This window comes from Sarcophilus harrisii, chromosome 3 (genome assembly GCF_902635505.1).
Source record: "Sarcophilus harrisii chromosome 3, mSarHar1.11, whole genome shotgun sequence".
Taxonomy (NCBI): domain Eukaryota; kingdom Metazoa; phylum Chordata; class Mammalia; order Dasyuromorphia; family Dasyuridae; genus Sarcophilus; species Sarcophilus harrisii.
Window position 1 is genome coordinate 545,999,403 of NC_045428.1, and position 27,410 is coordinate 546,026,812.

At 50.5% G+C, this 27,410-nt stretch overlaps 1 protein-coding gene across 6 annotated transcripts in view; it reads right to left on the reverse strand.

Moving 5' to 3' along the window:
* COL16A1 (collagen type XVI alpha 1 chain) overlaps positions 1–20,705 on the reverse strand; it is a 73,288-nt gene extending 52,583 nt beyond the window's left edge. For 2 of the 6 annotated variants that reach the window (XM_031962245.1, XM_031962243.1), the window contains exons 1-23: positions 20,452–20,705; positions 19,021–19,114; positions 17,021–17,095; positions 16,821–16,938; positions 16,106–16,229; positions 13,110–13,376; positions 12,867–12,947; positions 12,553–12,678; positions 10,343–10,396; positions 9,738–9,776; positions 8,725–8,757; positions 6,926–6,952; positions 6,372–6,434; positions 5,677–5,718; positions 5,507–5,551; positions 5,375–5,410; positions 4,697–4,759; positions 4,566–4,610; positions 4,287–4,382; positions 3,594–3,632; positions 1,487–1,531; positions 1,336–1,371; positions 1,009–1,119 (exon numbers count right to left, since the gene is read on the reverse strand). In XM_031962245.1, coding sequence (XP_031818105.1) covers positions 1,009–1,119; positions 1,336–1,371; positions 1,487–1,531; positions 3,594–3,632; positions 4,287–4,382; positions 4,566–4,610; positions 4,697–4,759; positions 5,375–5,410; positions 5,507–5,551; positions 5,677–5,718; positions 6,372–6,434; positions 6,926–6,952; positions 8,725–8,757; positions 9,738–9,776; positions 10,343–10,396; positions 12,553–12,678; positions 12,867–12,947; positions 13,110–13,376; positions 16,106–16,229; positions 16,821–16,938; positions 17,021–17,095; positions 19,021–19,096 — 1,641 coding nt within the window. In that variant the 5' untranslated portion in view covers positions 19,097–19,114; positions 20,452–20,705. Of the gene's footprint in view, positions 1–1,008; positions 1,120–1,335; positions 1,372–1,486; positions 1,532–3,593; positions 3,633–4,286; positions 4,383–4,565; positions 4,611–4,696; positions 4,760–5,374; positions 5,411–5,506; positions 5,552–5,676; positions 5,719–6,371; positions 6,435–6,925; positions 6,953–8,724; positions 8,758–9,737; positions 9,777–10,342; positions 10,397–12,552; positions 12,679–12,866; positions 12,948–13,109; positions 13,377–16,105; positions 16,230–16,820; positions 16,939–17,020; positions 17,096–17,599; positions 18,160–19,020; positions 19,115–20,451 lie in introns of those variants that run through there. The other 4 variants (XM_031962248.1, XM_031962244.1, XM_023500214.2 and 1 more) reach the window with 3 other exon arrangements.
* Positions 20,706–27,410: the final 6,705 nt, after the last annotated feature.

The window sequence follows — 27,410 nt, forward strand, 5'->3', positions numbered from 1 at the left end:
CAGGGCCATTGTGAATATTGGAGCCCTCTGGCTTAGGAAATGGCAAACCCAGCATCTCTGTTAGGAAAGCCGCAGAACTGGGCGGGAGTGCAAACGAGCCAATGACCACAAATGATCCCAGAGGCTACATTGTAACAGGGCTAAGTCTAAAAGAGAAAAGAGTGTTGCCGTTTGGAATAATGGGCACGCGTGAGCGCTGCTATTGGAGATGGAGGATGCAAGGATCCTCGCCTCCCCCCCAAAGCAGCGGACTCGGAGAGTGAGAGAACATGGCCTTAATACCCCCCACTGGTGGCGCCCCCGGGGAATCTGGCTCCGAAGGCTCACACGGTAATCTATCGCCCGTGGACAGTGAGAGCCCATGGGCCTTTCAAATCCTCCTCCTCAAGAATGATGGGCCCCTCCTGCCCTCATGATGCTTTTGTTCCGGGAGACCCGGGGCTCCGCCACATCCACGGTCTTGGAGAATGAGAATATGGCTTTTTTTTAGACCCTAATACATATTAGGGAATAAATAGGAGTATGTGGTCCTACTAGTTCAAACTTTAATCTATGGTTATATGGAAAGTGAGGGAATATGGAAATCAGCGAACGTGTCCATTGGGAAGAATGGGGGAACACAACCCCCAATTTTATGTCATTAGTCATATAGGACTAATGGAACCTCCCAGAACTGTAACCAGGCAGTGCCATCAGAGCTTTGTCCCAGGGGGCAAAATTAAAAGGGAACTAATTCACTATTCTGAGCTACGCTTCTTCCTTTGTCCATTCTCACAGCAGTGATGATCGTGGTGGGGACTCTGGAGGGGTTCCTCACCCCTTGCCAGATTCAGAGCCTCGGGGTGTCCTGAGACCCGCTTCTTCCCCCTAGTGGTCATAACTGGGTAAAGCTCATCCTAAAATCCCTTCTGCCAGACTCCTGCCCCAGGCTGAGCTTTCCCAGGCTGCTCTGTGTAAATGGTCACGCCCAGGAGCATCTGTGAGCCGCCACTCTGGCCCACAACCCACCTTCAGCAGGCCGGGTTCTCCCGGCTCCCCCTTTGGGCCCGGTCTTCCTGGAAGTCCCATGAAGTTCTGGATCCCCTCTGGCAGAGTAGGACACACCTCACAGGGGTCACCCTGAGGGAGGAAAGTGGGAAGTGAATGCTGGACCCAGCCCAGTCCTAGACCCAGCCCATTGAGTTCCCAGAATCATCAGCCCTGCCCATCCTTCACCAAGCCTGGCTCAGCTGTTCCCCGAGGGAGGTGTCAGAACCCGGGAGTGCTGGTTCCTGCAGTGGGCAGACAAAGCCCAAGGGGGACCCTCAGCCCTGAGACCTTCCATCCGGACCTCACCTTTTCCCCTTTCAGTCCTGGCGTTCCTGGTCTTCCCTAGAGAAAAAAGAGACATCAATGGAGAGGGAGGTGGGCAGAGGAGCCTAAGACCTATAGCAGCTCTGCCCACAAGCCTCCCTACACCTTCTAAGCCCTTCCAGGCAATACTTACAGGCTTTCCCCCTGGACCTTCTTTCCCGGGAGATCCAGAGCTTCCCTGCCGAGAGGAACAACCAGAAGCAAAGGATTAATGGTGTAAGAAAATATAAGAGGAAAGACACAGATCTTCATATCCAATCCTCCCATTATACAGATGGGAAAAACTGAAGTCCATAGAAGGGCAGAGCTGAGAACAAAATCCAGGCCTCCTGATTTCTGGTCAGAGGTTCTTTCTGCTGAACCATATACTTGTCACAGACCTGAAGCTCATGTTCCAGGGACTCCTCCTTGATGCAGTGACTCCAGGAGGAGTTCAGTTCCTCAGACCCTTCCTTCTTGCTCCCTTACCAAACACCCCTCCCTCAATCCCTGTTACAGCCTAAGGGATATTATATGATATTAATCATAAAGGACATCATGTATACATGCCTACATACCTATCTATCTATCTAGTATCTATATTTTCTTGTGAAAACAAGAATGACTAAATAGTACAGTAGATAGAGTGCCAAGTCTGGAGTCAGGAGTTTTTGAGTTCAAATTTGGCGTCAGACACATTAGCTGTGTAACCTGGTCAAGTCACTTCACCCTGTTTGCCTCAGTTTCCTCTTCTATAAAATGGGCTAGAGAAGGAAACGGCAAACCACTCGAGTGTCTTTGTCAAAAAAAACCCCAAATGGGGTCACAAAGACTCAGACATGGCTCAAAAGACTGAACAACAATAAATATAACCAAGGGTTTCTCTCACCCTTTGAAATGCACACAACTCTTTTGTCACAGCAGCTCAGGGAGGTTCCGAGTTATAATCCAATATTGCACCCATTTTACAGATAAGGAAAGGAAAGCGTGGTGAGGAAAAGTCTTAGGACCTCTGAATGATGATTCAGAGGATCATCAGTTTAGAAATGGCAAGTTCAAGTTCAAGTCCCCTCACTTTATAGAGGAGGAAATAAACACAGGAGAGAAGTGACTTTCCTAGTGTCACACTGCTGAGGCAAGAATTAAAGTCAGTTCTTCCTGCCTCTGAATTCTGGCACTCTAGCCCATGACTCAGGGCTGCCTCATCTGCAGGACTCAATTCCAGGGCTGCTGCCTCTTCTGTCTGGTTCTTGACAAGTACACTGTGCTCCTATCTCATCCTTCCCAGTGTCATCCACTAATCCCTTTCACCAAAACGTGTGCTAGTTTCATCCTGTTTCCTTCTATCATATGTTCTCATTTAACTATTCCATTTCCCCCAATCAAATGTAAGCTCCTTGAGGACAGGGACTATTTTTGCTTTTCTAACCTCAGTGCTTAGCTCAGGGTCTGGCATTTAGTAAATTGGTGCTGATTGTTCATGCATTGATTGGTTAATATGACTTGTGGCCATCCCAGCCCTGAGTCAGAATGGAAAAAATCAATGGATCTGAAGTCTCTGAGACACACTAAATGAAGGCCATTTCTACTCCCTGAATCTCAGTTTCTGTATCTGTAAAATGGGGAGATGCCCTACTGGCAAAGATGGTGTGGGGTTTACATGAGGCAATGTTGGTGAAGCTATTCTCTATAACAGCCAGCTCTTATCAAAACAGCATTCGTCATCATCTCTCCAACTCAGATTTTCCTCTGGCCCTTGCTTCCTTCAGCAGGGTCAGAGACTTGGCAGGAGTCCCAGAGGTGGTCACTGGTCCCAGGGTCAGACCGCCTCTCCATAAGGATGGAAAGACTGAGAAGAGGGAGCCTTCATTATTGCATGAAGCCCCTGGGGTTGGGGCCTAGAATGAGCTGCTTGGACTAAACTGGCCTTTCTAGGGCCCTGGACCACCCACTCCACAACAGTGTCCTGAATACTGGGTGAAGGCTTTGTGACTGTGAGGGGAGCCAGGGACCTGGGGGAGCTGAAAGGCGCCTGGGGCTGGAAGGAGAAGAAAAAGGGAAAAAAATCCATTTTCTCCAGCTTATTACAGATTAATCTCCAGACTCCTGAGTCTGGCTGAGGTTTGGCCTCTTTCCTGGGAGGGAGACAGGGAGTGGGCAGTGACTGAGAAGCCTGTCTGGGGTTTCCATAAAACCTCTTCAACCCTTTCCCTCCCATGTCTAACTGGGGCTAGCTCAGCCCCGAATCTCCCCGAGTTTACCTTGTCTCCTTTTGGACCCGCTGGGCCACCAGGATCCCCCTGTAGGCAGAGTCAGAAATCAGGCTCAGCAACCTCTCTGCAAAAGCCTTTTCTTTCCCTTCCCTTCATCTGTGGACCCCTCCTCCTGAGGGGGCTGCAGTATCTCCCCCAGAAAGGAGGCCTCCTAAGTGCAGAGCTCTGACTCCCACTTAGATTGAGGATTGTGGAGATCAGGGGCATGTCTAACCCTCAGGCTGGGGTCCCCGAGGGCAGAACTGTGTCTGTCCCTTAGAAGGGGGGGTGTCTCTGGGATCAGGGACATATCCAAATTTAATCTGGGGGTCCCTGAGGGCAGAACTGTGTCTGTCCCTTAGAAATGGGGGGTTTCTGAGATCAGGGACATATCTAAATTTAACCTGGGCATCCCTGAGGACAGAACTGTCTGTCCAGATTGAAGGCCCCTGACATCAGATCCCTTCAGATTAGGAATCCCTGAGGGTGGAGCAATGTCTCCCCCTCAGAAATGGGTCTCAGAGATCAGAGGCCTTTTTATCTCAGCCTGGGGCTTCCTTGAGGTTATCTCTGGGTGCCCCAGTCCTTTGTTCTCAGGGTCTCTCTGGATAGGATGATGGAGAGAGACTAAATGTACAGGCACAATGAGGGGTCCTAACATGGAGTACCCTATGTGTGGGGGTGGTCTTTGAGGGCACTCACAGGTGTTCCTGGCAGCCCAATCCCAGGGGGTCCTGGCAGTCCTGGGGGCCCCGGCTCTCCAGCCAGCCCTTCTGGTCCCACGAAGCCGGGATCACCCTGGACAAATACAAATACAAGGATTTATCACACGCCCATGTTGCTCCAGGCCCTGTACAGGGTACTGGGGACAAAAGTAAAGCACCGAAGTGAACCAGGTCCTGACCCCAGGGGGCCTCCACTCTGCTGGGCGTGGGCACTCCCGCCACTCTCCCAGCCCACAGAAGAAACCCCAACCCTCACCTTTTGCCCTTTGGGGCCGATGACACAGATTTCCCCGGGCCGGCCCTATAGAAAAGGGAGACAAGAGTGGGAGTGTGACTGCGGCCCGACAGCCCTGGCCCCACTCTGCCCCATGTCCCCAGGAGCCTTACGTCTCGGCCAGGCTTCCCCACTGAGCCCTTGAAGCCAGCGTCTCCTCTCTCTCCTTTCTGGCCCTGGAAAGGAAGACATAATTCTGGCCTCAGAGGTGGACCTGGTTTCATAAAGATTAAAGGAGGTGCCTTTGTGGGCAGAGAGCCATCCTCGGAGTCAGGGGGGTCCGGGCCCAGTTGTGTCTATGGCACATCTGGCTCACGTGACCTTGGCTGGGTCCCCCTCCACGGGCAGGACCACCTACTGGCGCCGTAGTGGGAGTCTCCTCACCTGGGAATTCTCTATATCATGAGGCTGAGGCTTACTTCAATGGTAACATATGTAAAAAGTGAGCCTAAAAAAGCCTTGTCAGCCTCCAGGTGGTACGTGAGTGGCAGCTTTTATTGCAACAGAAGGGTTGGGGGAAGGACTGCCATGGAAAGAAGGACATGGGTGACCAAGCCTCCCAAAAGCTGAAACATGAGGCTTCTGGGACTCAGGCCTTCTCTTCCCCCCTTCTCTCACTGACTGTCATAACTGGGATCCAGTGCTTTCATTTTACAGATGGGGAAACTGAGGCCCGGGGAAGGAATGGATGCTCGAGGTGGCAGAGAGTCAGAGCCAGGACCTTGACCCCCAAAGTCCCTCTGACTCCATTGTGTGTCTTCTGTTCCCTAGAGAAAGTGAAGGAAGCTTACCTTCTGTCCAGTCGATCCAGTAATTCCTGCAGGACCCTGGGAGAGGGATTAGAGGAGGAAGGAGGGTGAGCTCCTGGGCCCGGAAATGCCAGCCCCACCTGCTGCCCATGCCCTCAGAGCTGCCCCACTCACCGAGTCTCCTCGATCTCCCTTTTCACCTTTGGGGCCTTCAGCACACTGGCAGGGAGTGGGGGAGAGAGAGCAGGGGTCAGGGAGGGGAACATCCACCGTCCTCGGGCACGGAGCCCGGATCGCCTCCCCTGTGTGGCCGTAGGCTGTCCCCACTGCCCACTGAGCCTTACCTGGAGAGGGGCCTCTGGGGAAGTCCGGACACAATCAGAGCCCTATGGGGAAGAGAGGGAATTCAGGAGAAGGGGCCAAGGGCAGGAATTGTGGTGGGGGTGGGGGGAGACCAAGATTTGGGGGGAGAGAAATCAAGGTGGGTATTCAGTAATTTTCAGTCATGTCCAACTCTTCATGATCCCATGAGGATTTTCTTAGCAGAAATATTGGAGTGGTTGCCCATTTCCTTTTCTAGTCCATTTTACAGAGGAGGAAATTGAGGCAAGCCAGAGTCATACTGCTAGGAAGTGTCTGAGGCTGGGTATGATCTCAAGAAGGTGTCTTCCTGACTCCAGGCCAGACCTTCTACCCACCACACCAGCTAGCTGTTCCATTCTACTAAATGGGAATTTCTGGAAACAAAGATTCTCTCTGTTTCCTGGAAGATAGGGGATGTTCTGGGCATTCTGGGAATCTAGAGGACATCCTTTCTCAGAACAGGGGGCCTGGCACTGGCAACTCAGGCTTCCCCATGCCTATGTCTGCCTCTGGAATGATAGCTGCCTTGGTCATAGGGGGAGGGCACCTCACTAGCCCCACTGCTGTGAGGATCACTCACGTATGCAGCAGCAGACACAGCCTGGGGGTGCCAGCCCCTCCCCCAGTGGTAGGTACAGGTCTGGGGAACAAGCCGTGGGCACAGATGGTTCCTTACCCGAGCTCCTTTCTCTCCCTTGGGTCCTTCGGAGCCAGGCAAACCCCGTTCTCCTTTCCCCCCCTGTGGGTAAGGAGCAGAAGTGAATTTCAGCCTCTTGGCCCAAAGCTAAGACAAGCAAGAAGCTCAGGAGAGAAGGAGAACCCATCTCACACCAGGAACCAGGCAGGGCCCTGCCCCAGCCCCAGGCCCTGAAGCCCTCCTGGGTGTAGGAGTGGAGCAGTTCCAGCCCCTCCTCCCGCACCTGAGACAGACGGACGGACGTATGAGGGACAAACGTGACGGCCTCCCCCCACGCCCTCCCCGCCACACACAAACTTGGGTCCCATGCAAATGCATGCACAGGTTGCACAGGCATGGTCATGGGCCCCCACGGTTACCCCCCATCATGCTTAGAGCGTGTGTCCCAGTACGCGCACCCACCCCCACATGCCCAGAGTCACACAGTCACCCCAAGGGCCAGACCCACAACCATGCTGGGCTGGGGTCGGCAGATTGGTGGAGGAGGGGAGGGGGAAAGCCTGGAGCACTGTCCCCCAGGGCTTAGGACTCACCTTGAGACCAGGAGGACCCAGTGTGACCTGAGGAGACACGGAGTCGGGTCACCAGGAGACAGGGAGGCAAAGAAGGGAAGTGAACGTCCAGAGGGGAATTGTGAGGTCACTTTGCCAAAGTCTCACAGCAAGGTGAGGAGACAAGCTGACCCCCGACCTCCTCCCCTTTCCACTGTTCTTTCCAGCAACCTGGCTCCCGATTCCCTCCTCCCCCCCTCAGAACTCTCTACTTCCCCGGATGGAGAATAGGGCTAGTTTTTGTCCCCCCACTTCATCTCCTTCCCAAGCTGCTCATTTGCCACGGCAACCCTGTGGTTTCCATAGCAACTTCACACACATCTGGAAGCTATAGGTCTGCCAGATGTTACAAGCTGGTTTGGCGGGGAAGGGGATTGAGAATCCGGGAGGAGAGATGATCCCACAGGGGAGGGAGTGCGGTCGTGGAGGGCAGAGTCATGGAAAGTTGGGAGTGGGGAGGGTCTGAGGCACTCCTCATGACTCCCAACCCTCAGCCTCAGCCTACACTTTTCCTCATGTTCCTCCTGCCTCTGATATCCTGCCAGGAACCAAGCCAAGTCTCCCTAAGCTCCAGCAGGAGTTTGGGGATAAATGGGAACTTGGGCAGCCCCATCAGCCAATTCTCTACAGCTGTGGGGAAAGGGGATACTACGAGGCAAGATGATGGCCTGGATTTTGACAGAGAGGCCCTAGAAGGGAGGACTCACTGAGAAGTCAGCTGGGATGGGGATGGAGGTGGCGGGTCCAGCCCTCCTGGCAGCCCTCCCACCCTCAGACTCCCCTAGCCAAGGCAGAGCAGGGGGACATTATGGGTAGGCCAGCTGAGGGCTGTGGGAGAGGGATGAGTCAGTCTGGTAGCACGGGGGTACCCAATCTGTGTGGGTGTGGTGGGGACACAGTTGGACGCCAGCTGAATACTCCCACTGGGGCTCCTTTGTTCCCCTCAACCCCCAAGGAACTGCCTGGGGGACAGGAGGCTAAGGTCTTAGCCCCTCACTTTGGGTCCTTTCCCTCCATGTCCAGACTGGATCCCCAGGCAAGACCCTTGGGAGCAAGAGGTTCCTGCTGCCGCTCAGGCTGGAGTCAGCTGTGATTCAGGAAAAGAACTTTATCTTTACCCAAAGTTCATCATTTCTAGAACTGAAATAGACTTCAAGGATTGTCCTAAGTCTCTTAATTTCTATATGAGGAAATTGAGGAAGGAGGTTTTCCAAGTTTCTTGGAGATCCAACAAGTTGGCAATAGAAACCGGGTTCAATCCCCCCATCTTTGATTTCTGGCCTTCTGATTCTCTAAGGTAAAATGTTAAGGGGACCAAAGAGGTAGTATTGGGCGCTCTCTTCCTAAAAGACACGTAACCAGATAGGATCCCACCAGTCGTGGCTGGGGTGGACACAGCCAAGCTTGGGGCATTGAAGTCCCAGGGAGAGAAGGAAGAATAGCAAACTATGGACAGACCCATTCTCAGCTTTCAATTGGGAGTCCTGGCAGTATCTGCTGACTAAAAAGGTACCTCAGAGGCCTGTTGTACAACCCAGAAGTGTCTGCTGACTAGAAAGGTACCTCAGAGGTCCCTTGTACAACCCGGCAGTGTCTGCTGACTAGAAAGGCACCTCAGAGAACCTAGGAAGGAGCCTTGCCCAAACGGGGTGCTTGTATCCAGAAAGGGCCTTCAGAGGTGGCCCTATGTTTCTCCCATCCACACTTGGGAGCCCCCTCTGTCCTTCCTCCTCCATACTTTCCCTTCCACCCAGTGCCCTTGCCTCTGTGGGCTCACTTACATTCTCCACGGCATGGCTGGCACAAGGTGGGCACTAGAGAAAAAGAGCCGAATCACCAGCGTAAGTCTTGGGGATCTCACTTAAGAACCCCTCTCCCAGAGCCCCCCAACTCACAACATTCTGAATATTCCACAGCTCCCTGGGAGCAGCTGCCCTGGCAGATTGAAGCTTCTTTTAGTCTAATGGACTGAGAACCAGGACACTGGGATAATGCCCACTGGACATAACTACTGTTAATACCTTTGAGTACCAGGCTACTCTCCCATCTATGTGAATTCCTCTTTTAGAGAAAATCACACTCTAATGTAGCATTTGGGGGGGGCAAAGTATCTCCAGGAGTCCTAAGTGCACATGGGTGCATTGCTCTGGTAGCACCCCGTAGCTTGCTCCACAGAAGATCACAGGGAAAGAGAAGGACGTATTTCAGAAGCCATTAGTCCAACCATTTTCCAGATGAGGAAATTGGAGTGCAGGGAGGAAAATGGACTTGCCCAAGATTACAGGATCATAGAATTTAAAGAATTTGTGCAGGGATTAAGCCAATTCACTCATTTTATAAATGAGGATATTGAGAAATAAGGCAATTACTTTCCAAGGTCATATAATACATAATTGGAGTCAGGATTTGAACCCAGAGCTCCTGAGTCCTAATTTACCTCTCTTTCCATTATGCTGAGAGGGCACAGTCAAAGAAGGGAACCTTGGCCCTAATGGCCCCCAGATAGAAGTTGGCATGGGCATCACACAGTCCACAAAGATCGTCGGACTGGCAGAGAGGAGCAGAATTCTCCACCATGCCCACAGTGGTCAGGGCCAAGGTGGTCTCTCCTCTAGGGCCTCTGAGCTAAGCCAGTAATCTCTGTGTGATAGGGAAGAGTGCCAGGGCCTCTCAAGGAATGCCAGCAGACGGGCAGGCATCCGGCTGCCCCCGCTCCCTTCTTCTTCCCCCCGGGCATCCTCAGAGACTTATTTCAGGGGCTGGTTCAGTCTGCCTTCACAATAGGCAGGCTTACCTCATCAGCTGGCATAGCCTTCTGTACCCAGGAGGCGTCCTAAAAGGAAGGAAAGGCAAAGGGATGTGAAGAGGGAAGGAACCGAAAATAGGGGAGCCCCAGCCCCCAGAGCTATCTCACTTAACTGAAACTTGGGGTTCTGGGATCCACCAACAAGGCCAGTGTGGACATCACTGTTTTAGTTACCCAGGGAGCACGAGGACCTTAGTGAGTACCCCTGTGATATCCAGAGCCTTTCAGTTCTGGAGACTGGCCACCAATGCCCGTGGACTCTGGAGCTTTTTCAGGAAACAAACTGGAAGTGACTTCAGAGCCTATTTAGTCCAACCTCCTCATCTTACAAATGAGGAAACTGAAGTTGGTAGAGAGGAAGGGGCTTGCTTAAACTCATGCAGCTAATAAATGATAGGGACAGGATTTGAATCCAGGTCTCAACACATTTCACTCTTGCCCCTACACTACTACATATAGTGTTACCTCCTAGAATGCTCCCCAAGTCCCAGGGGATTGGACAAGAGGTAGGCTGGAAGAGTTTGGCCCGAGTACAGGGAACAGCCTGGGGGGTAGGCTGGAGGGGAGTCTCAGCGGGAGTGCTTAGCTCCTACCTTACTTCCCCTCTCTTTCTTGATTTCAGCATTTCCTGAGAGCTGAGCGTTCACCTAAACAGAGGGAAAAGTGGGCTCAGGGAAGAGATTGGAAGATCTAGTCCAGCTCTGACATTTGACTCATTAGGAAATGGGGAAGGGTCTTCTTCAGGGTCACACAGGTAATAGCACTGTCCCTCTGGCTCCCATCTCAGGGAGGGTTCTTCTCCATAATGACACATGGATGGGTGTCGGGGGCTGATGTCCCTCCAAGACTGATCAAATCTACTAGGGCTATCTTAGTCGTCCTAGAGGTGGGAGACTGACATTGAAGTGAGACCCCCGGAGATGTGTCAGGAATGTGGGAGGAGGGCAGTTTATCAGGAAATAGAATTATGCCCACTGCTGGGGGTGCCCACTCACACAGCCTCTGTCACTAAAGAAAGCCTCTTTCTCCATCCTTCATCCCCCCACTTCCGCCCAGGCCATATGAATAACCTGTCCTTCTTCCCTTCTTTCCTCTCCTTCCCAATTTCATTCCCTGTGACCCCCCTCTTTTGCCTTCCTAATTCACCTTCCTCTATTCCTCCCTATTCTTTTGTCTCCCTCCCCAAGTCCTCCCCCAACCCCCTTTGCCCCTTGGATGCTGGAAAAACTGAGCCAGTTAATGAATGGAGCCATGTGTTCTCCAGAGTAAGAGCCTGGGCTGTCTGCCCGAGGTGGCTGAAGGGGGGCATGGGCCTCCCCCCAAGCTCTTTAGTCTCTGGATCTTTCTGATCAATGTTGCAGGGGTGGAGGAGCCTTAGAGTTTGATGAGGCCCAGGAAAGGGCATAAGGGAAGTAACTTCCTGCTTCTACTCCCAAGTAACCGCCCTAGGTCCCATCCACAGGACACACTGTCATGGCATTGCTCAAGCAGGAAATCAGAGGGTCATAGAATGGCAGAGCAGGAAAGGGACTTCAGAACATCAAATATCAGAGCTGAGGAGGAGCTTAGAACAGTCTCACACCAGGAGGGACCTTAGAACACAACATTAAAACTAGAAGGGATCATAGAACATAGAATGATGGAAGGGATCTCAAAGATCTAATCCAAGCATTGGGAGGAGCGGAAGCACACAAAGAAGGGGCAGGGACTTTCCAGTAATCCTACAGACTTTAAGTGGCAGATCTGGGATTTAACACAAATTCTGCTGATTCTGAATCTAGTGATCAAGTAGAGGTCAACCTGATGTTGTTCCTAGACTGGACAAGCAAGTTCACTAGAGCTCAGTGAATCTGGGGCTTTGGGAAGCAATGGGTTCTCCCAATGCTTAATGAATGAGTGTTTGTTAAAGATTGGACCTCCTCTCCCCACCATAAACACATACACCTCCCCATCTGGGTCCCGGGCTGTGTTTCTGAAGCCATAGAGACAGATGGGCATCCCCTTTCTTTATCTACAGGCAAGGGCCTGCAGGGTTCCGCCAGCTTGGCAAACCCAGGGGGTACAGTTCACCATCTCCCTGCTCCCTATGGGGCTCGAGGCAGGAGGCTGACAAGGCCACATGTTGTTAGAGGCATTGGAGAGGCTGGCTGGGAAAAAGGAGGGGAGAAGGAAGGAAGGGAGGGGGGTAAAGGCAAATTGGATACCCCCTGCCTGCCTGCCTCCCAGGAGAGAGGCTGCAGGTATCAACTTCTTGCAGGCCCCTTTTTCTTATTTTGAGGTAAATTTTCCATTTTTCTAAGATATCAAGAATCCAAAGATGCAAGTATTATGTGAAGAATAGAACTTCTTACATAAGAAATGCTTACAGAACATGTGAATGAATGAATGAAGGGATAGAAGGATGGATGAAAGGAAATGATGGACAGGTGGATGACTGGACAAATGGATGAATGGATGGGTGGGTGGGTGGGTGTGTAGATGGATGGATAGAAGGAAGGATGATGGATGGATGAATGAATGAGTGGATAGATGAATGGATAGAAGAATGGATGGATGAATCGATGGGCAGATGATGAATAATAGACACAGCTCCTGATATCCCACTTTGGAGGAGAAACCAACTCCAGTGTCCATAGGGTCCCTTAGCCCACTGGCCCGAAGGGCTTCACCTGTCCATCTTGTTGGGGGAGCCTTATCTCAGATTCGGAACTCAGGTATACCTACCAGCTCTAACTCATTTTGGGGGTTGCATCTAGCAGGAATGCCACATAAGGGAGAGTGAGGAGTGGGGTCAGAACTTCACCTTGCTGCCCTGCGGCTCCTCCAGGCAGAAGCATCGAGTGTAGACTTTGCCCTCCGCCTGTGGACTGATCTCAATGAGCTCGTTGTTCTGGGTGTCCCGTCGGGCCTTGGAGGCCTCCTGAGGGCACTGCTTGGCAAGTTAAAAGGAAGGAATTGGTGCTCAGGACACCTGAGTTTCACTCTTCACCTGCCTCTCCTCCTACCTGCCTAGGGCTAGCTCCCTTGCCCTATCTATGCTTGGTTGCCCCAAACCCCAAAGAGGACTGGCACTCACTTAAATGAACTGTCCTGTGCCCCCCAAGTTCCCACACTCACCCCAGCTGGTGAGACCTCGCAGCACCCTTCTTCCATCACCAGGGCAGGGTCACAGTAGATGTGTGCCTGCTGCAAATCAAACTGGGGGGGTGTGGAGACAGAGGTAAGAGGGACACAGGGAATAAAGCAGGATCACCCCAAGGGGAACCTCCAGGAATGGGAGGCCATGCTGCTGGATGGTGCCAGCTACACCCCCAGACCTGGAGAGGACTCCTCTGGACCCCAGCCCCAGCAGACACTTACGAAGATAGGCTTGCCTTGCTCAGCATCCACACCCAGAAGGACATGGCCCTCAGGAAGCACGGCACGCCGGGGACCCACAGGTTGGGAGGATACGGAGGTGCAGTCCAATTGGACTGAAACCACACGCCCAGTCACACTCAGCACCAATTTGTGCCAGTGCAGGTCAAAGAGCTGGGCCACAGGGAAGATGCAGGACACAAAGTCGCCATCCAAGCCCCGGGCCCGGAACTCCAGGCTCTTCTCGTGACTGTTGACCTCCAAGGAGATCTGAAGAGGCAATATGACATTCACGGGACTGAGAGCCAGAAGGGACCCTAATTTTATATGAGCAAAGCAAGGTCCTGTGAAGGAATGGGAATTCACATCGCAGAATCTCAGAGTGAAAAGGAAATCTCTAGCCCACCCAAAACCCACATACCCAACAAACTCTTGAAACCTCAAATGATGGGGAGCTCATTACCTCCCCAAACAGCCCACTCTACAGTGTTTTTAGGAACATTTTATTTATTTATTCCAGACATCCAATCTAGATCTGTTTTTTTTTTGTCATTTCTCCCCATTTTTCCTAGCTGTGGGGCCAGTCAGAGTAAGTTTACTCTGTGGTGGCAGCCCTTTGGATAATTGAAGGCTGTTACATGTTTCCAGCATGCCCACTACCCAGAGCCTTCCATTCCTAGTCCTTTTAAGATGAGTGCTTGGTCCCCAGTCTCTCTCCCATCTTTGTGATGATGTGACCTGTTCATCAGTACAAGTCAAATATTCTGATTTCCCAAGTAACGAGAAAGCCTGTGGACAATTGTTCTTGCTACTTTTTCCTTTCCTCTTTGGGCAGAGAAAGGAGAAATATGCAATTCTATCCATCAACAATAAGAATGATTAATAATAAAAAGGAAACGAGCATTTATCAAATTCCTACTGTGTTCCAGGCACTGTGTTAATAGCTTTCTAAATATCATCTCATTTGGGAGGTAGTTGCTGCGATCACCCCCATTTTACAATTGAAGATATTGAGGCAGAGATTGAGTGACTTGACCAGGGTCACACAGCTATTAAGTGTCAAGGCTCAAAGTTAGGTCTATTGAATCCTTTTGTGGAGGGGGACAGTGGGAAGATGGATGGAGCTGGAATCTGGATTTGGGATTTCATAAATACTAATTCAGCTCAGCAACTACTGTACAAATCATAATTTTAGAAAATTTCCTGGGGTGTTGCTCCTAGGGTCACTCAGCCAGTATTTTTGAACCCAGCTCTTCCTAGCTCCAGAATTCACTTCCTCCCTCTCTATGCCATACTGCTTCCCATTGCTTGACTTTTAGGAAGCAGTATGTCATACCAAAAAAAGCAGTAGGTTTGTAGCAAGTTCAGATTTAAACCCTGCTACTTAATAACCACATCAAGTCCTTTCCCCTTCCTAGCCCTTATATTCTGCCTTAGAAGGAGGCTCCAGAATCCACTCCCTCTCTCTTTACTCCATGCTGCCTCCCATTTCTTGACTTTTAGAAAGCAGTATGTCATACCAAAAATAAAAACAAAAAACATTATGTTTGTAACAAGTTCAGATTTAAACCCTGCTACTTGATAACCATATCAAGTTCTTTCCCCTTCCTAGCCCTGGGTTCTGCCCCAGAAGGAAGGTTTTCTCAGATCGAGATTGCAATTCCCATTTTGTCCTAATTCAATTGCTCTTGTCACTACCTGCCACCAGGCAACAATTACCCATCACTCTCCCATTCCACCCAACTAGAAGGAAGTTTTCCGGTTGGCCCCGCCCTATAGAATGAACCAATGAACTTGGACCACTAGGATCTGGCGACCAATCAGAGGCTGCTTAGAGTAGAAGATGCTGTCCTCTTTGGGGACCATAAGGGAAGGAAGGGCTCTAGGCTGGGTAGGGAGTGAAGTGCCATCACCAGCCTGGGACTGGAGACTTCTGTTATTCGTACGACTGATGGCCTTCCCCTAGTGCACCATTTCTGCATCTGTATGTTCTCTTTGTCCTTGCAAATAAACCTCATAAAGGCATACAGAAAGCCCAGAATGGGTGGAGGGAGCAGCTGTCTCAGCTCTCAGAGGATGCTGCGCTCACAAGCAGGAAACCTGGGTCCTAGCTCTGACTCGAAATCTCCGTGGGATTCCTTTCCCTTCCTCTGTGCCTCTGATCAACCTCATCAGTCAAGGAGGGGATTAGACCAGGTGGTCCTTAAAGTTTGCTTCCAGCTCTAACAATTTCAATTTTTTTGTAGAGGGATGTGGGGGAGAGGGAAGCAGAAACCTAATTGGTTGCTGCAGATTGTAGAATTGAGGAGATAATGATCGGTTAATCTCTGAGTCCCAGGAGCCAAGCAGATTCAGAAAATACAAAGGCCAGGTGGGCTCAAGGAGATTAGACCAGGTGGTCCTTAAAGTTTCCTTCCAGCTGTTACAATTTCCAGCTTTTTGTGGAGGGATATGGGGGAGAGGGAAGCAGAAACCTAATTGGTTGCAGTGACTTGTAAAATTGGGGAGATAATGATCGGCTAATCTCTGAGCCCTCAAAGCCAAGCAGATTCAGAAAAGACAAAGACCAGGTGGTTCGAGATTTAGGATGAGGATGAAAGCATAATATGAAGTAAAAGGTGAATCCCCTTTGGATCTAATGCCTTTTGGATCTTCTCAGAGAAGGAGTGGGCAGCAGTGGGTGCCTGAAAGCAGCCAAGTCTAAGCATCCTCACAGATTGTACCCCTTTCTCTCCAGGTTCTGGATTCCGGGAGAGGAGCAGAGCTGCTGCTCAGGGAGCTCCTGGGGAACTGGTTACACTGTTGGTCAGGGATATCACAAGGGCCACTTTCCAGAGCTCTGAGTAGCCAGGGGCAGGGTGATGAGAAAGGATGAGGCCTGAAACCTTCTAGGAGGAGGGAAAAAGAGGCAGAGGGAAAGCAGACAAGTAGGGAGAGAAGGGAAGAAGGTCAGGGGAAGTGGAGGCAGGGTTAGGGAGAAACAGGAGGCTGAGGCTCACCTGTGGGTATCCATCTTTATCAGTCACTTGCAATAAATACCAGGTATCTTTGCTTGTCTGTTTTTTCAGCAGAAGGGTCAACACTATTGCAAACTGGTCAGGGACACCCCCAGGGAACACCTGGCTGGAAGCAGAAGGAAGAAAAGCTAGTTGAGGCTTGTCAGAAGCCCAGTCTTGTCAGTCTGGCTTCTTCCCAGAGTCCACATAACACCACTTTTTACCCCTAGTATCTTCTCTTACTCCATTGCCAGCCAGATATCTACTCTTATTCCTGGTATGAAGTTAATGCCCACTCAGAGAAGGCCCATATTCCTTAGTGTCAGCCCAGGGCCTCTTCCCATGTCTGGGGAGGCCTGAGGGCCAGTCCTCCATTGCTAGGCAAATATCAGCTCACACTTGCTGCTAGTCAGCATCCAGGCTTATTCCTTCCCCCACCCCTCCTAATTCCTGCCTGCCCAGGCTGGGGCCCATCACCTGGGCATAGGAATACAGAGACAGGAGAGCCAGGGTTGGCACAGAAGCCCAGCCCCACTTCTTGGGAAGCCTATGGATCTGCCTTTAAAAACTCATCCTGTTCCTGTGTACTGAAGTCCAAGCTGATCCGCAAAAGCTAGGACAGCAGCAAAGTGGATCCAGAGGCAGGGGAATGGAAGAAAAGACCTATGGGAGAACCTCATTTCTCTGCGGCCCTCCCCAGATCACCCAGGGCACTCACGCTGTGGGGAGAGCAAGCTGGGCATTCCCCAAGCGCAGAATGAAGGGTCCTTTTGGGTTCCGAATCCGCTTGATGGCTGAGACCTTCATGAGGGCAAACCTCTTAATGAGATTAAAACCTGGGGAGGGAAAAGAGGTTTGGGTGGCTGAACTGAGTGGCAGGTGCACAGAGACGGGGAAACTGGGGAAGCTAGAACTCACCTGTCATGTTGGTTGGGGAGTCACCATTGGCCTCTAGCTTCAGTCCCTCTTGCTTCAGGGTGGGACATTGTTCACCTGTAAGAATAGGGGGTACTGTCCGGGTAGTCTTGGCATGCAGGTCCAGCCTTGGCACTATCCCACCTTCCCCCTGCCCTGATGGCCCAGGAGAAGAACCAGACAGGACCTTCCTCAATCAGGAACAGAGATGAGGAGAGGCAGAACAAAAGGGAGAGGAGAAACTATAAGTGGCCCCATTTGGCAGATGAGAATACTGGGGCCCAATGAGGGGAAGTCTTTTGCCCCAAGTAGCACATGGAGTTAGAGGCAGATCCTGCTTTCTGTTGCCCCATTGGTGCCCCCGGGACACTGGCAGGGGTGGCAGATGTGGGACACAACGGAGCAGAGAGTGTGTGAGGGGACAGGGCTAGGGAGCCAGGGTATCTAACCCCAAAGGACATCTGGTCTCCTTGGGGCCACCTGAGAATGCCCTGGGTGAAGCTGGACTCCACAGTCTGGGGTAGGAAGAGCCCCTCCGGGTTGGGCCTAGAAGCGCTGGGACTCTCCTCCCCTCACACGCACATGCAGCCGGAGGGGCCGTCTCCATCTCTGCAGCCTGTGTGACTCATCACCTGGCCCGCTGCCCGGATTCCTCAGAGATGTTGAAATCCGCTGCCCCAGCCCCCCGGCAGGCTCACGGAGGGACGGGGGGGGGGGGGTGAAGAGCACTCACACGTGTGCACATGTAGCTGCAGGAACGCAGGAGCAGGCGCATTCCCAGGCACAGGGACAGGAAAGTGCGCACCGGCTCCTGGGGACCCAGCCCTCCCCGCTGCTGGCCCCAGCACGGAGGCACAGAGCCCCCCAAAGGGCTCTGGGACCTTGGCAAGCTCGGGGACCCTCCGACTGAGCAGCTCCTCTCAGCCGGTGGAAGGAGCCCAAGCGATTCCTCCAGCAGTGACCCTGGGGATAGCCTGGCCTTCAGCCGAATCTGGGCGCCCTCATAACAGGGCCTTGAGGAGGCCCCATGGGGTATTCCACAGTGAGCAAAGTGGGGGGCAGGAGGGCTCGGCTTCCCTCTGCAATGAGGCTTCCCTTGCAGCTCCAACGGTGCTGGAGGCAGCTGTGGCTGCAGGGAAGCTGGGCTGGACGGGGCTGGCAGGAGCCCATTCCTTCCCAGACACTCATCACTCACATGCAGCCCAAAGCCCGCTCAGGGCAAGGCGGGGGGGGGGGGGGGGGTCTGCCTCCTTCCTCCCTCGCCTCTGTGCAGTAGGAAACAGAGATACACACATTCACTCACACTCACTTATATATATATACACACTCACTCTCACACACACTCACACACTTACACACACATACTCACAACCTGAGAATGCTCTGAGTGAGGCGGGACTCCATGTCCGGGGCTAGGAAGAGCCCCTTTGGGTTGGGCCCAGAAGCGCTGGGACTCTCCGCCCCTCACATACACATGCACATGCAGCCAGAGCATATGCACACACTCACTCTCATACACTCACTCTCACACTCACACACACACTCATACTCATACACACACACTCACTCACACTCACACACACTCACACTCACACACACTCTCACACACACACACACACACACACACACACACACACCTATTAAGGGACCAGAGCCGCTCACATCCCAGGAAGAGCGGCCCCATGGTACTTTGGGTGCCCAGAGCACTTCCCCAGCTCATGGGAGCTCGACAATAACCTGAGCAGAGGATTGTTACTCCTGGTTGTACCCAGGAAGCAGGGGCTCAGAGGAGCCCAGTCCCAAGCCCAGGAGCGCCCAGGAGCCCCGGGGGCACGCGTGGCGCTCCGCCTGCCTCCCCTCCGCTCGCAGAGCCTCACACGTACATCCCAGAGACACACGAGGACGCAGAGGCTGCAGGACCTCAGCTGCCTTACTGAGAGACCCCCCAGTCACCTCCTGGGACCCCGCCCCCGGTTCTGACGGGGGGTCGGGGCGGTGCTTACCAGTCTCTGCTCCTTGGCTGCCACAGGTGACCCAGAGACTGACGAGCCACAGTCCCGGAGCCCAGGCTGCCCACATGCTGGACTCCGACGGCACCTGGGAAAGACACAAGCCGGCGGGAGAGGGAATGGAGGGGACGTGTCTCCCGTTTCTGGGCCCCAGCCACCGGCCGGGCTCCCATGGCTGCCCCTGGACACGGACGGCCCTCAGGGACCCCCCAGTCAGACCGGGACCGGCCCAAATGGAAGCTGTTGGCAAGGAGAGTGAGCCAAGGCAGTCACGGGGCCACCAGGGGGCGCAGTGTGGGCCACCTGTCAATATTGGTAATAGATTAGGCCCTTTTAATTTGATTAAACCAAAATTGATGTGAGGAAGTATATCAGCCTGAGCTTATTGTTTAAACAGCACTAATCCATAAAACATCCCAATATCTCAATCACTCTCTCTCTCTTACCTTCCCAGGTCCAGCAAAGGTCATTAAATCCAGCCCCCTGTCTCTTGGCCAGTGCAGGAAGAAGGGGTTCATTGGAGGAAAGGAGCTACCCCAACCCTTTTAAGGGGCTTCCCTCTCCTTGAACCAATGTCAGACCTCATTCCCTACTGATGTATTTATTTCACAAAATCATAGAATAATCACAAAGCTGGGAGAGACTTGGAGAGTATCTGTCCCAAATGTCCCCATCCCTCCCATTTTACAGGTAGAGAAACTGAGGCTCTTTCAGGAAAGAGACTTATTCACGATGGCACATTTAGCATCAGGATTTGAACCCAGTCCTGACTCCAGGGACCGGTGTGCTTTCTATGGCACCTTGTTAACTCATCTGGTTAAGCTCTGGAGGAGACAGTAGGCAGTGAGACATCTCTGTGGAAGTGAGATCATTATTCTCCATCCTCAACTTCCTCCCTCAGCTTTTCCTTCCTAAGTAGCCGGGTCAGTAGGTCCCCCTCTGTCTCTGGTTCTTACAGCAGGACTCCCCCTGCCCTCTGGGACTGCAGAGCCCTGACTGGCCAATGGAAAGATGCCATGGCATTGGGAGGCATGTGGATTCGGGCAGCACCGCGGACGTGTATGTACCTGTGATGCCCTGGGTTCCCGTCTCGTCTTCCTTCTAATCCCTTCCCCTCGAGTCTCCTTCCCCATTCCTGACCCACAGCCCTTCCCAAATTCCCGCAGTCCTTGCTTAACCCTAAACCTGGCTTCGTGGCAGGGGGAGGGGATGTCGATGCTGCAGAGGGGGATGATCCTGAAGCGCTTTGGCCGTGGGGAGCTGGAAAAGAGAGGATCCTCCCCCTTACTCGCTGATTCTCTGGCTCATTCCTGCCTGAACACCCAGCCCTCGAGCAATCACGGGAAAAACCTGAGAAAGAGCTGAGAATCTGGCTGCTTGGGCCGGGAGGGGGAGGGGATCGGGGACCAGGGGTCCCCCTCTTACCTGCCTGAGGCCCAACGGATGCCTGGGCACCCGCTCCCAGGCCGGGTGTGGGGAGAAGCTGTGGGGCCACGGGTCTGGCTGCCTGGGCCTTGGGGACCAGGAGGGGGTCCCCCCACAATCTCTTGGGACGTGGGGTTCCCAACTCGCTCGTGCTGCTCTTGCTGTGTCCCCTTCTAGAGCGAGCCCAAGACTGGCGGGCTTGCCGGGCCCACGGTTGAGAGGGGGAGACTAGGCGGGTGGAGGCTGGCCCCTGGCCAGGCCTTCAGCTAATGGGAGCCAGCTGTGGCGGGGCCGCCCGCCGAGGAGGGGGGCTCCGGGGCCGGCTAAGTTAAGCTAGGAGTTTGAAGGGGCCGGGCTAAACTGCCGTTCCTCCTGCCCACCCCCACCCTAATCTTCCCCTTTCTCTGCCAGGTAAATCCCCTGTCCACACTTCTAGGCATGTCTCACATTGCACAGAGACAGCGTCACAGGAAGGGCACCCCGCCTCCCCCTGCAAGGGAAGCAAGAGCGCTGGCTTTTTAAGAACTTGGGAAGAAAACTTAAGCAGTTCATCCTCAGTGCCCCCTTTTCTTTCCCCGCCTCCTTCCTGCCGCCTCCCAGGATTGCCCCCTTGCTCTGGCCAGGGTCCGAGAAGACAGTCTCCAGGGAAGCCCCCCTGTCCCTCCCCCATTCCAAGCTCTACGACTCCCTCCACCCCCACCATGACGTGGCCATTGGCCCTCCACAATCTGCGTTTTTCCAACCTCAGCATCCCAACCACAAACTCTTTCCCTGAAGCCTCCCAAGTCAGTTCCCACTCATCTGTCTGTCTGTTATACCACACTCCCCCCAATCAGAAGGGGGAAAGAAATCATAAGATTACAGATTAAGAGCAGAGAGGAACCTTTGAGACCCCCTAGTCCAAACTTTACTTTTCAGACAAAGAAAATCGAGCTTCAAAGAGGGAAGGGGCCAAAATCACGCAGCCCCCATGAATCAAAAAGCGCTAAGGCTCAGAACGAAGCATTAGTTGGTCTCTGGGACTGTGCAGAGGATTCAAAGACGTGGAATAAATACAAACGCCAAGTAGTCGGGGAGGGACCATACTAGAAGCTGGGGGAGCAGAAAAGGCATCATGGGAAGGTCTGAAATTTAAGAGCTGAGCTGAGTCTTAAAGGAAATGGGGGATTCTCTGAAACAAGGCTAAGAAGGGAGTGCATTCCAGGCCTGGGGAATAGCCAGAACAAAGGCTTGGAAATGGGGGATGGGATGCAGGGTGGGAGAAACAGAGAAGCCAGTTTGGGGGACAGATGAGTTCAAGAATGGAAGTAATGGATGGCAAAGCTATAAAGGTTGTCTGGGGGCAGCTAGAGGGTGAAGTAGATAGAGTGCCAGGCTTAGATTCCTGAGTTCAAATCCATCCTCAGATACGTACTAGCTCTATGACCCTGGCCGTCGCTTCACCCAGTGTGCCTCAGTTTCCTTATCTGTAAAATGAACCGGAGAAGGAAATGGCAAAGCACTCCAGTATCTTTGCCTAGAAAATTCCAAATAGGGTCACAAAGAGACGGGCACTAATGAAAAATAATTGAACAACAGAAGTTGTCTGAGGCCAGCTTGTAAAGGATTCAAACAAAGGAGTTTATATATGCAGAGGCAATAGAAATTTTATGAGTAGAGAATGACAAGGTCAGATCCATACATAAGGAAAATCATTTGGCAGCGGTGTGGGAGATGGAGTAAAGTGGAGAGGGACAATTCAAGAGACCGTTGCAATAGTTTATGTTGGAGGTAATGAGGATTCTAAGTAGAGTGTTGGCCATGTGAATGCTAGAAAGGGAGGTGGCGATAATAATAAAATGCTTTTACTTCTGTATTACTTTGGGGCTTACAAAGCCATCTTCATAATAGCCTCCTAGAGTAGGTAACTGTGTTTTTAGCCCCATTTTGCAGGTGAGAAAATTTAATCTCAGAAAAATAATTGGCTGAAAGCTATGAAGTGACAGGTAGGATTCAAACCAAATCTGGACCCGGGAGCTCTTCCCTCCGGAAGGATTCATGCTGCAGACTCTCAGGTCCAGATGTTCCCAGAGGAACCAGCACTGAGCAATTCTCACCCACCACACTATCTGAATTTGCATGCAAGAGGAAGGGGGACTCCAAGGGGCACTCTGGCCATGATGGATCCTCCTCCCCATCTCCCATCCCCCAGAGGGGAAGGCAGCCTCAGTGACACCGGGAAGGGAGCAGTAACTTGGAATCCTGAGGCTACACTGTGTGGCTGAGGCTCTGGCTAAGTCCACATGGGGAAAAGGGGTAGCCTTGGGTGTCGAGGACCCTAAAGCAGTAGCTTAGAGGGAGCTGAGTCAGTGGAAACAAACTCCGACGTTCCTTAGGGCAGCCCTCAGGAACCAATTCCCAGCCACAGTCATAGGGAAAGTGCTGAGTTCAGCAGAAACAACCAGCCCGGAAGGCAAGGGAAAAAGAGGGAGGCTGATAACATGCAAGAGTAGCAATGTGTGCGGGAACCCAGATGTCTATTCCCCCACTTCTGTAGCCCCGGGTCCTTGGGGGTAACAAAATGATGGAGTAAAACAAGACCGAGATCTCACGTTCAGGAAACTGAGAATTGTGAAATGGGCCTATTCAGTTTTGACATGCAAAAGTGTGACAAAGCTATGGGCAGAATCAAAAATGGACTGGGCTAGTCCCTGAAGCTCCAGATTTATAAATTCTATACTATGAATTTATTAGAGCTTACACGGTCCTTGGAGACTTTCTAGTCCATCCCCATCACTTTGTGTATAGGAAAACCAAGGCCCAGGGTCCCTGGGGGAGGGAATTAACTTGCAGGGCACACAGCGAGCTAATGCAAGAGCTGAAAGTTAAAACTCCTGGTTCAGTACTTTCTGGGAGATCTGGATTTAGGTCTTAAACTCTTTCTAGTCAATTTATCTTTCTAGGTCTCAGTTTGCTTATAAGCTTATAAGCTTAAAATTTTCCAGAGGTCCCTCAGATCAATATCTCTTTTGGCTCATAGTCCCTGCCAAGAGTTTATAATTCAAGAAGAGTTCGGTTTCCCCAAATGTGGACAATGTTTATAATAAGCACTCAAGATATCAAATGTATATCAGGCATAGGACAGCTTATATTCTACTCCACAGAAAGAGTAGAGGACATGAATGAATCAAAGCATTTAGCAAATATATGTAGAAAACACAGAAAAGGAATTAGAATAGCCCACAAATAATCAAGAGAGTTTTTCTCCTTTTCTGGTGGGTCCTACTTTTCCACCAGAGTCCTAAAATCCTTCCAACTCAGCACCATGAGTTGGAACCATGGAGTACCATGGAGTACCATGGTTCGTACACCCTTTGGAAAGCAAACCCCTTTCCTCTATTACCTACAATGTCTGATGAGATCTGGTTATATACCAGTCTTCGACTTCCCCATATTGTGGCCATGGTTCCTTACTGTCCTCCACCCATTTCCTCACACACAACCCCTTCATCAAGGTGCAAAAGAAAGCTATGAGATAAAAAGTAAAATGAGTCCAGAAAGGGCTGAGAAAGTCTGTTATATCAAGCCTAAGGGGGCTCCTTCCCACGGTCTTTTCTTCCGAGAATCAGAATTATAAAGCTAAAAATAAAGCTCAGAGACCCTCATCTAGTCTAACTCTTTTATTTTACACATGAGACAACTGAGGCTCAGTAAGGATAAATGACTATCCCAAGTTCACATAGGTAGACTCCTTAAATGTCAGAAGGAGAATTTAAATTCTCTGACTCTAGACCCAGTTCTCCACTATATTATGAAACCTCCAGATCATCTTAATGGCCCCTCAGGCTCTGAAACCTAACTCCTGGAAATGCTGAGAGCCAGCTCTTATCTAAACAAACAAGATAGCTCTTATCTAACCTCAGGGGAGCCTCAGTCATTGGGACTTGACGGGGTGTTATTTTTTGGTCCTCTTAAGGGGCCAGTGGATATGTCCATACCTTCCATTGGGAGGGAAATAGACAAGCAAAGGTTATAAAGGCTCACCAAAATGAACAGAGGATAACCTCCTACTTCCTCATCTTGTCATCGGGAATGGTCATCCTTGCCTGCCTTACTCCTCTGGCTTTTGTAATGATGGACAAGTACCAGCATGGTACCAATATCTAATCATGGACCGGTACCTCACTGGATTTAGAATCAGAACACATCATTGGCGACGCTGTTCTACCACTTGTGTGTGATTTGGGGCCCATTGAATCATCTATTGGGGTTTTAGCTTCCTCATCTACAGAATGAAAGAGATTGGATCACGAGTCCTAATATCTCTTCCCTAGGCCAATGGCACCAAAGTCAAATAGAAATGGGGGCCACTAGCATATACATAAAGATCCCTGCAGGCAGCACATTGGCTTAGTTGTAAAATATAATATTTTCCATGTTTTATTATATTTTATTATATATTTATATTATATATGTATATTTTATCATAATATTTATTTTTTTCTATTAATTTTGTTTAATATTTCTCAATTTTATTTTAATTTGATTTGGGCTTCACTGGAGAATGTTGATAGATAAGGATATAGGGGATTATTCCCTGATCAGCTTGGTGAGCCTTTGTAACCTTTGCTTGTTTATACCTCCCCCTATAGGGGGTGTAGACATTCCCAATGACACTTTAAAAGGACAAAAGACCATGAAGAATAGAGCAGCTAGGTGGTGCAGTGGATAGAGCAGCAGCCCTGAAGTCAGGAGGACCTGAGTTCAAATTTGACCTCAGATATTTAACACTTCCTAACTGTGTGACCCTGGGCTAGTCACTTCACCCCAAGACCATGAAGAAGACCCAGGACAGCACCCTGAAGTTAAAGGATGTGATCTGGAGGGGGATCCAGCAAAGAAGGCAGAGAAGAAGGAGTCAGACAGGAAAAAAGAAAACCAGGATAGAGGAGACAGCCTTATAGAGTAAGGTCACTTCATCGTGTAAGCCAGGGCAAAGGAGGAGAGTGAAGGTGCAGCTAGTGCTGGAAAGTGTGCCCAGGGAGGTTGTGACATCAGAGGAAAGCCATGGTTCAGTAATAACTGGTGGAAAGGAGTAGGAACAGGTTTAACACAAAGGGAAGTTTGTTGCTTATGGAATAGGCATTCTGGAGAGCACAATGGAAGGGCTGAATAGAATTAGGATTAGGCTGAAATTTTAGAATGGAGGGATGAAGGAGGATGGAAATGAGGAATCAGGCGGCAGAGGGTATGGACTGAGATTTGGATCATGATTTTCCAGAGTTCAGTCGCAGAGATGATCAATGTTTATCAAAGTGTGGAGGACACTATCCCTCTGCCCTTAAAGGATGGGAGCAGCAGGAGATGGGAACTTTTAATTAAAGGATGTATTATTCTTTGGATCATGTCCCAGTTGGGTGGTTGAGATGGTGGTAGCAGGAAGTAGAAAATGCAGGTGCAGATGGAAGTGGAAGACCACTGGCCCCGTCTTCTAGCAGTCTTTCCTCAAGGGATGCCCTGTGTCCAGCAGGAGATGGAAGACTTGGGGAAATAGCTCACTATTGTCTGAGTTCCTCTCATCTGAGGAGGCTGACTACAAAGCAGAAGCAAGAAAACAGATGGGGAGGCAGTTGGCCATTCCACAGCAGGGCATCTAGACTCAGGATTCAAGGACTGCCTGGACTAAAGAGTTGAAAGCCAAGAATCTTTTTTAAATTTAATTTTTATTTTTTATTGAAGTTTTTTATTTTCAAAACATATGCAAGAATAATTTTTTCAACACTGACCCTTGAAAAACCTTGTGTTTCATTTTTCTCCCTTCCCCCTATGCTCTCTCCTAGATTGCACATAATCCAATGTATGTTAAAAATGGTAAAAATATATATAAAGTCCAAAATAGGCATGCATATTGACACAATTATCTTGCTGCACAAGAAAAGTCAGATCAAAAAGTAAAAAAGGGAAAGAAAATAAAATTCAAGTAAACCACAAAAAAAGAGTGAGAATACTATGTTGTGGTCTACACTCAGTTCCCACAGTCTTCTCTCTGGGTACATATGGTTCTCATCATCACAACACCATTGGAACTGATCTGAATCATCTCAATGTTGAAGAGAGCCACGTCCATGAGAATTGATCGTCATATAGTCTTGTTGTTGTGTATCTCCTGGTTCTGCTCATTTCATTTAAAGCTAAGAATCTTTAATGGTAGAGTTAATCATTCTACTTTCTCTGCCCTGATCACACCAGATCCGGTTCTTCAGGCACATTTTATTAATGAGCTTGGGGACCATGCCATATAGAGTTAGAAGAATTGGGCATATTTGGTCTGGGATGGAAAGCCTTAATCTGAAAGAGAGACAATTTGGTGGTGAAATGGATAGGGTACTGGTCTTGAAGGCATAAAGATTCAAGTTCAAATCTTACCTGAGACATTTATTAGTTATCTGGGAGAGTCATTTAGCCTTTGTCTATCTCATTTTCAATCTGTAAAATGGGAGCGATAACCACACAAGGTTGTTGTAAGGATAATATTTGTAAACCTTAAAATACCTTCTAAATGCACTACCATTACTGGGACCGCTACAGCTATCTTTGAGTATTTGTAAACATTTTATGTGCAAGGTGGCTCCTTAGGGCAGGAGCCTTTTTTTTTTTTTTTTTTTTTACTTCAATTCCCCAGTGCCTCACAGAGGACCTGGCATATAGTAAGCACTTAATACATGTTTATTATATAATTGAAGATAGAAAGAGGCAAATTTTGCTTTAATATCAGGAATTCTCTCTTGACAAATTCAAGCCACCCAGAAATAGAACAGGCTGTCTTGGAGTCAGGTGAGAACTCTCCAGGTGGAGCCTTCATGAGCCTTCATGAGGATAGAGGGAATTCTTGGCTTAGTATGAATTGACTGAGATGAATCATGACAGACACCGATTCTCTGGAGAACTTCAGTCTTATTTATCCCTGTGTCCAGGGTTTT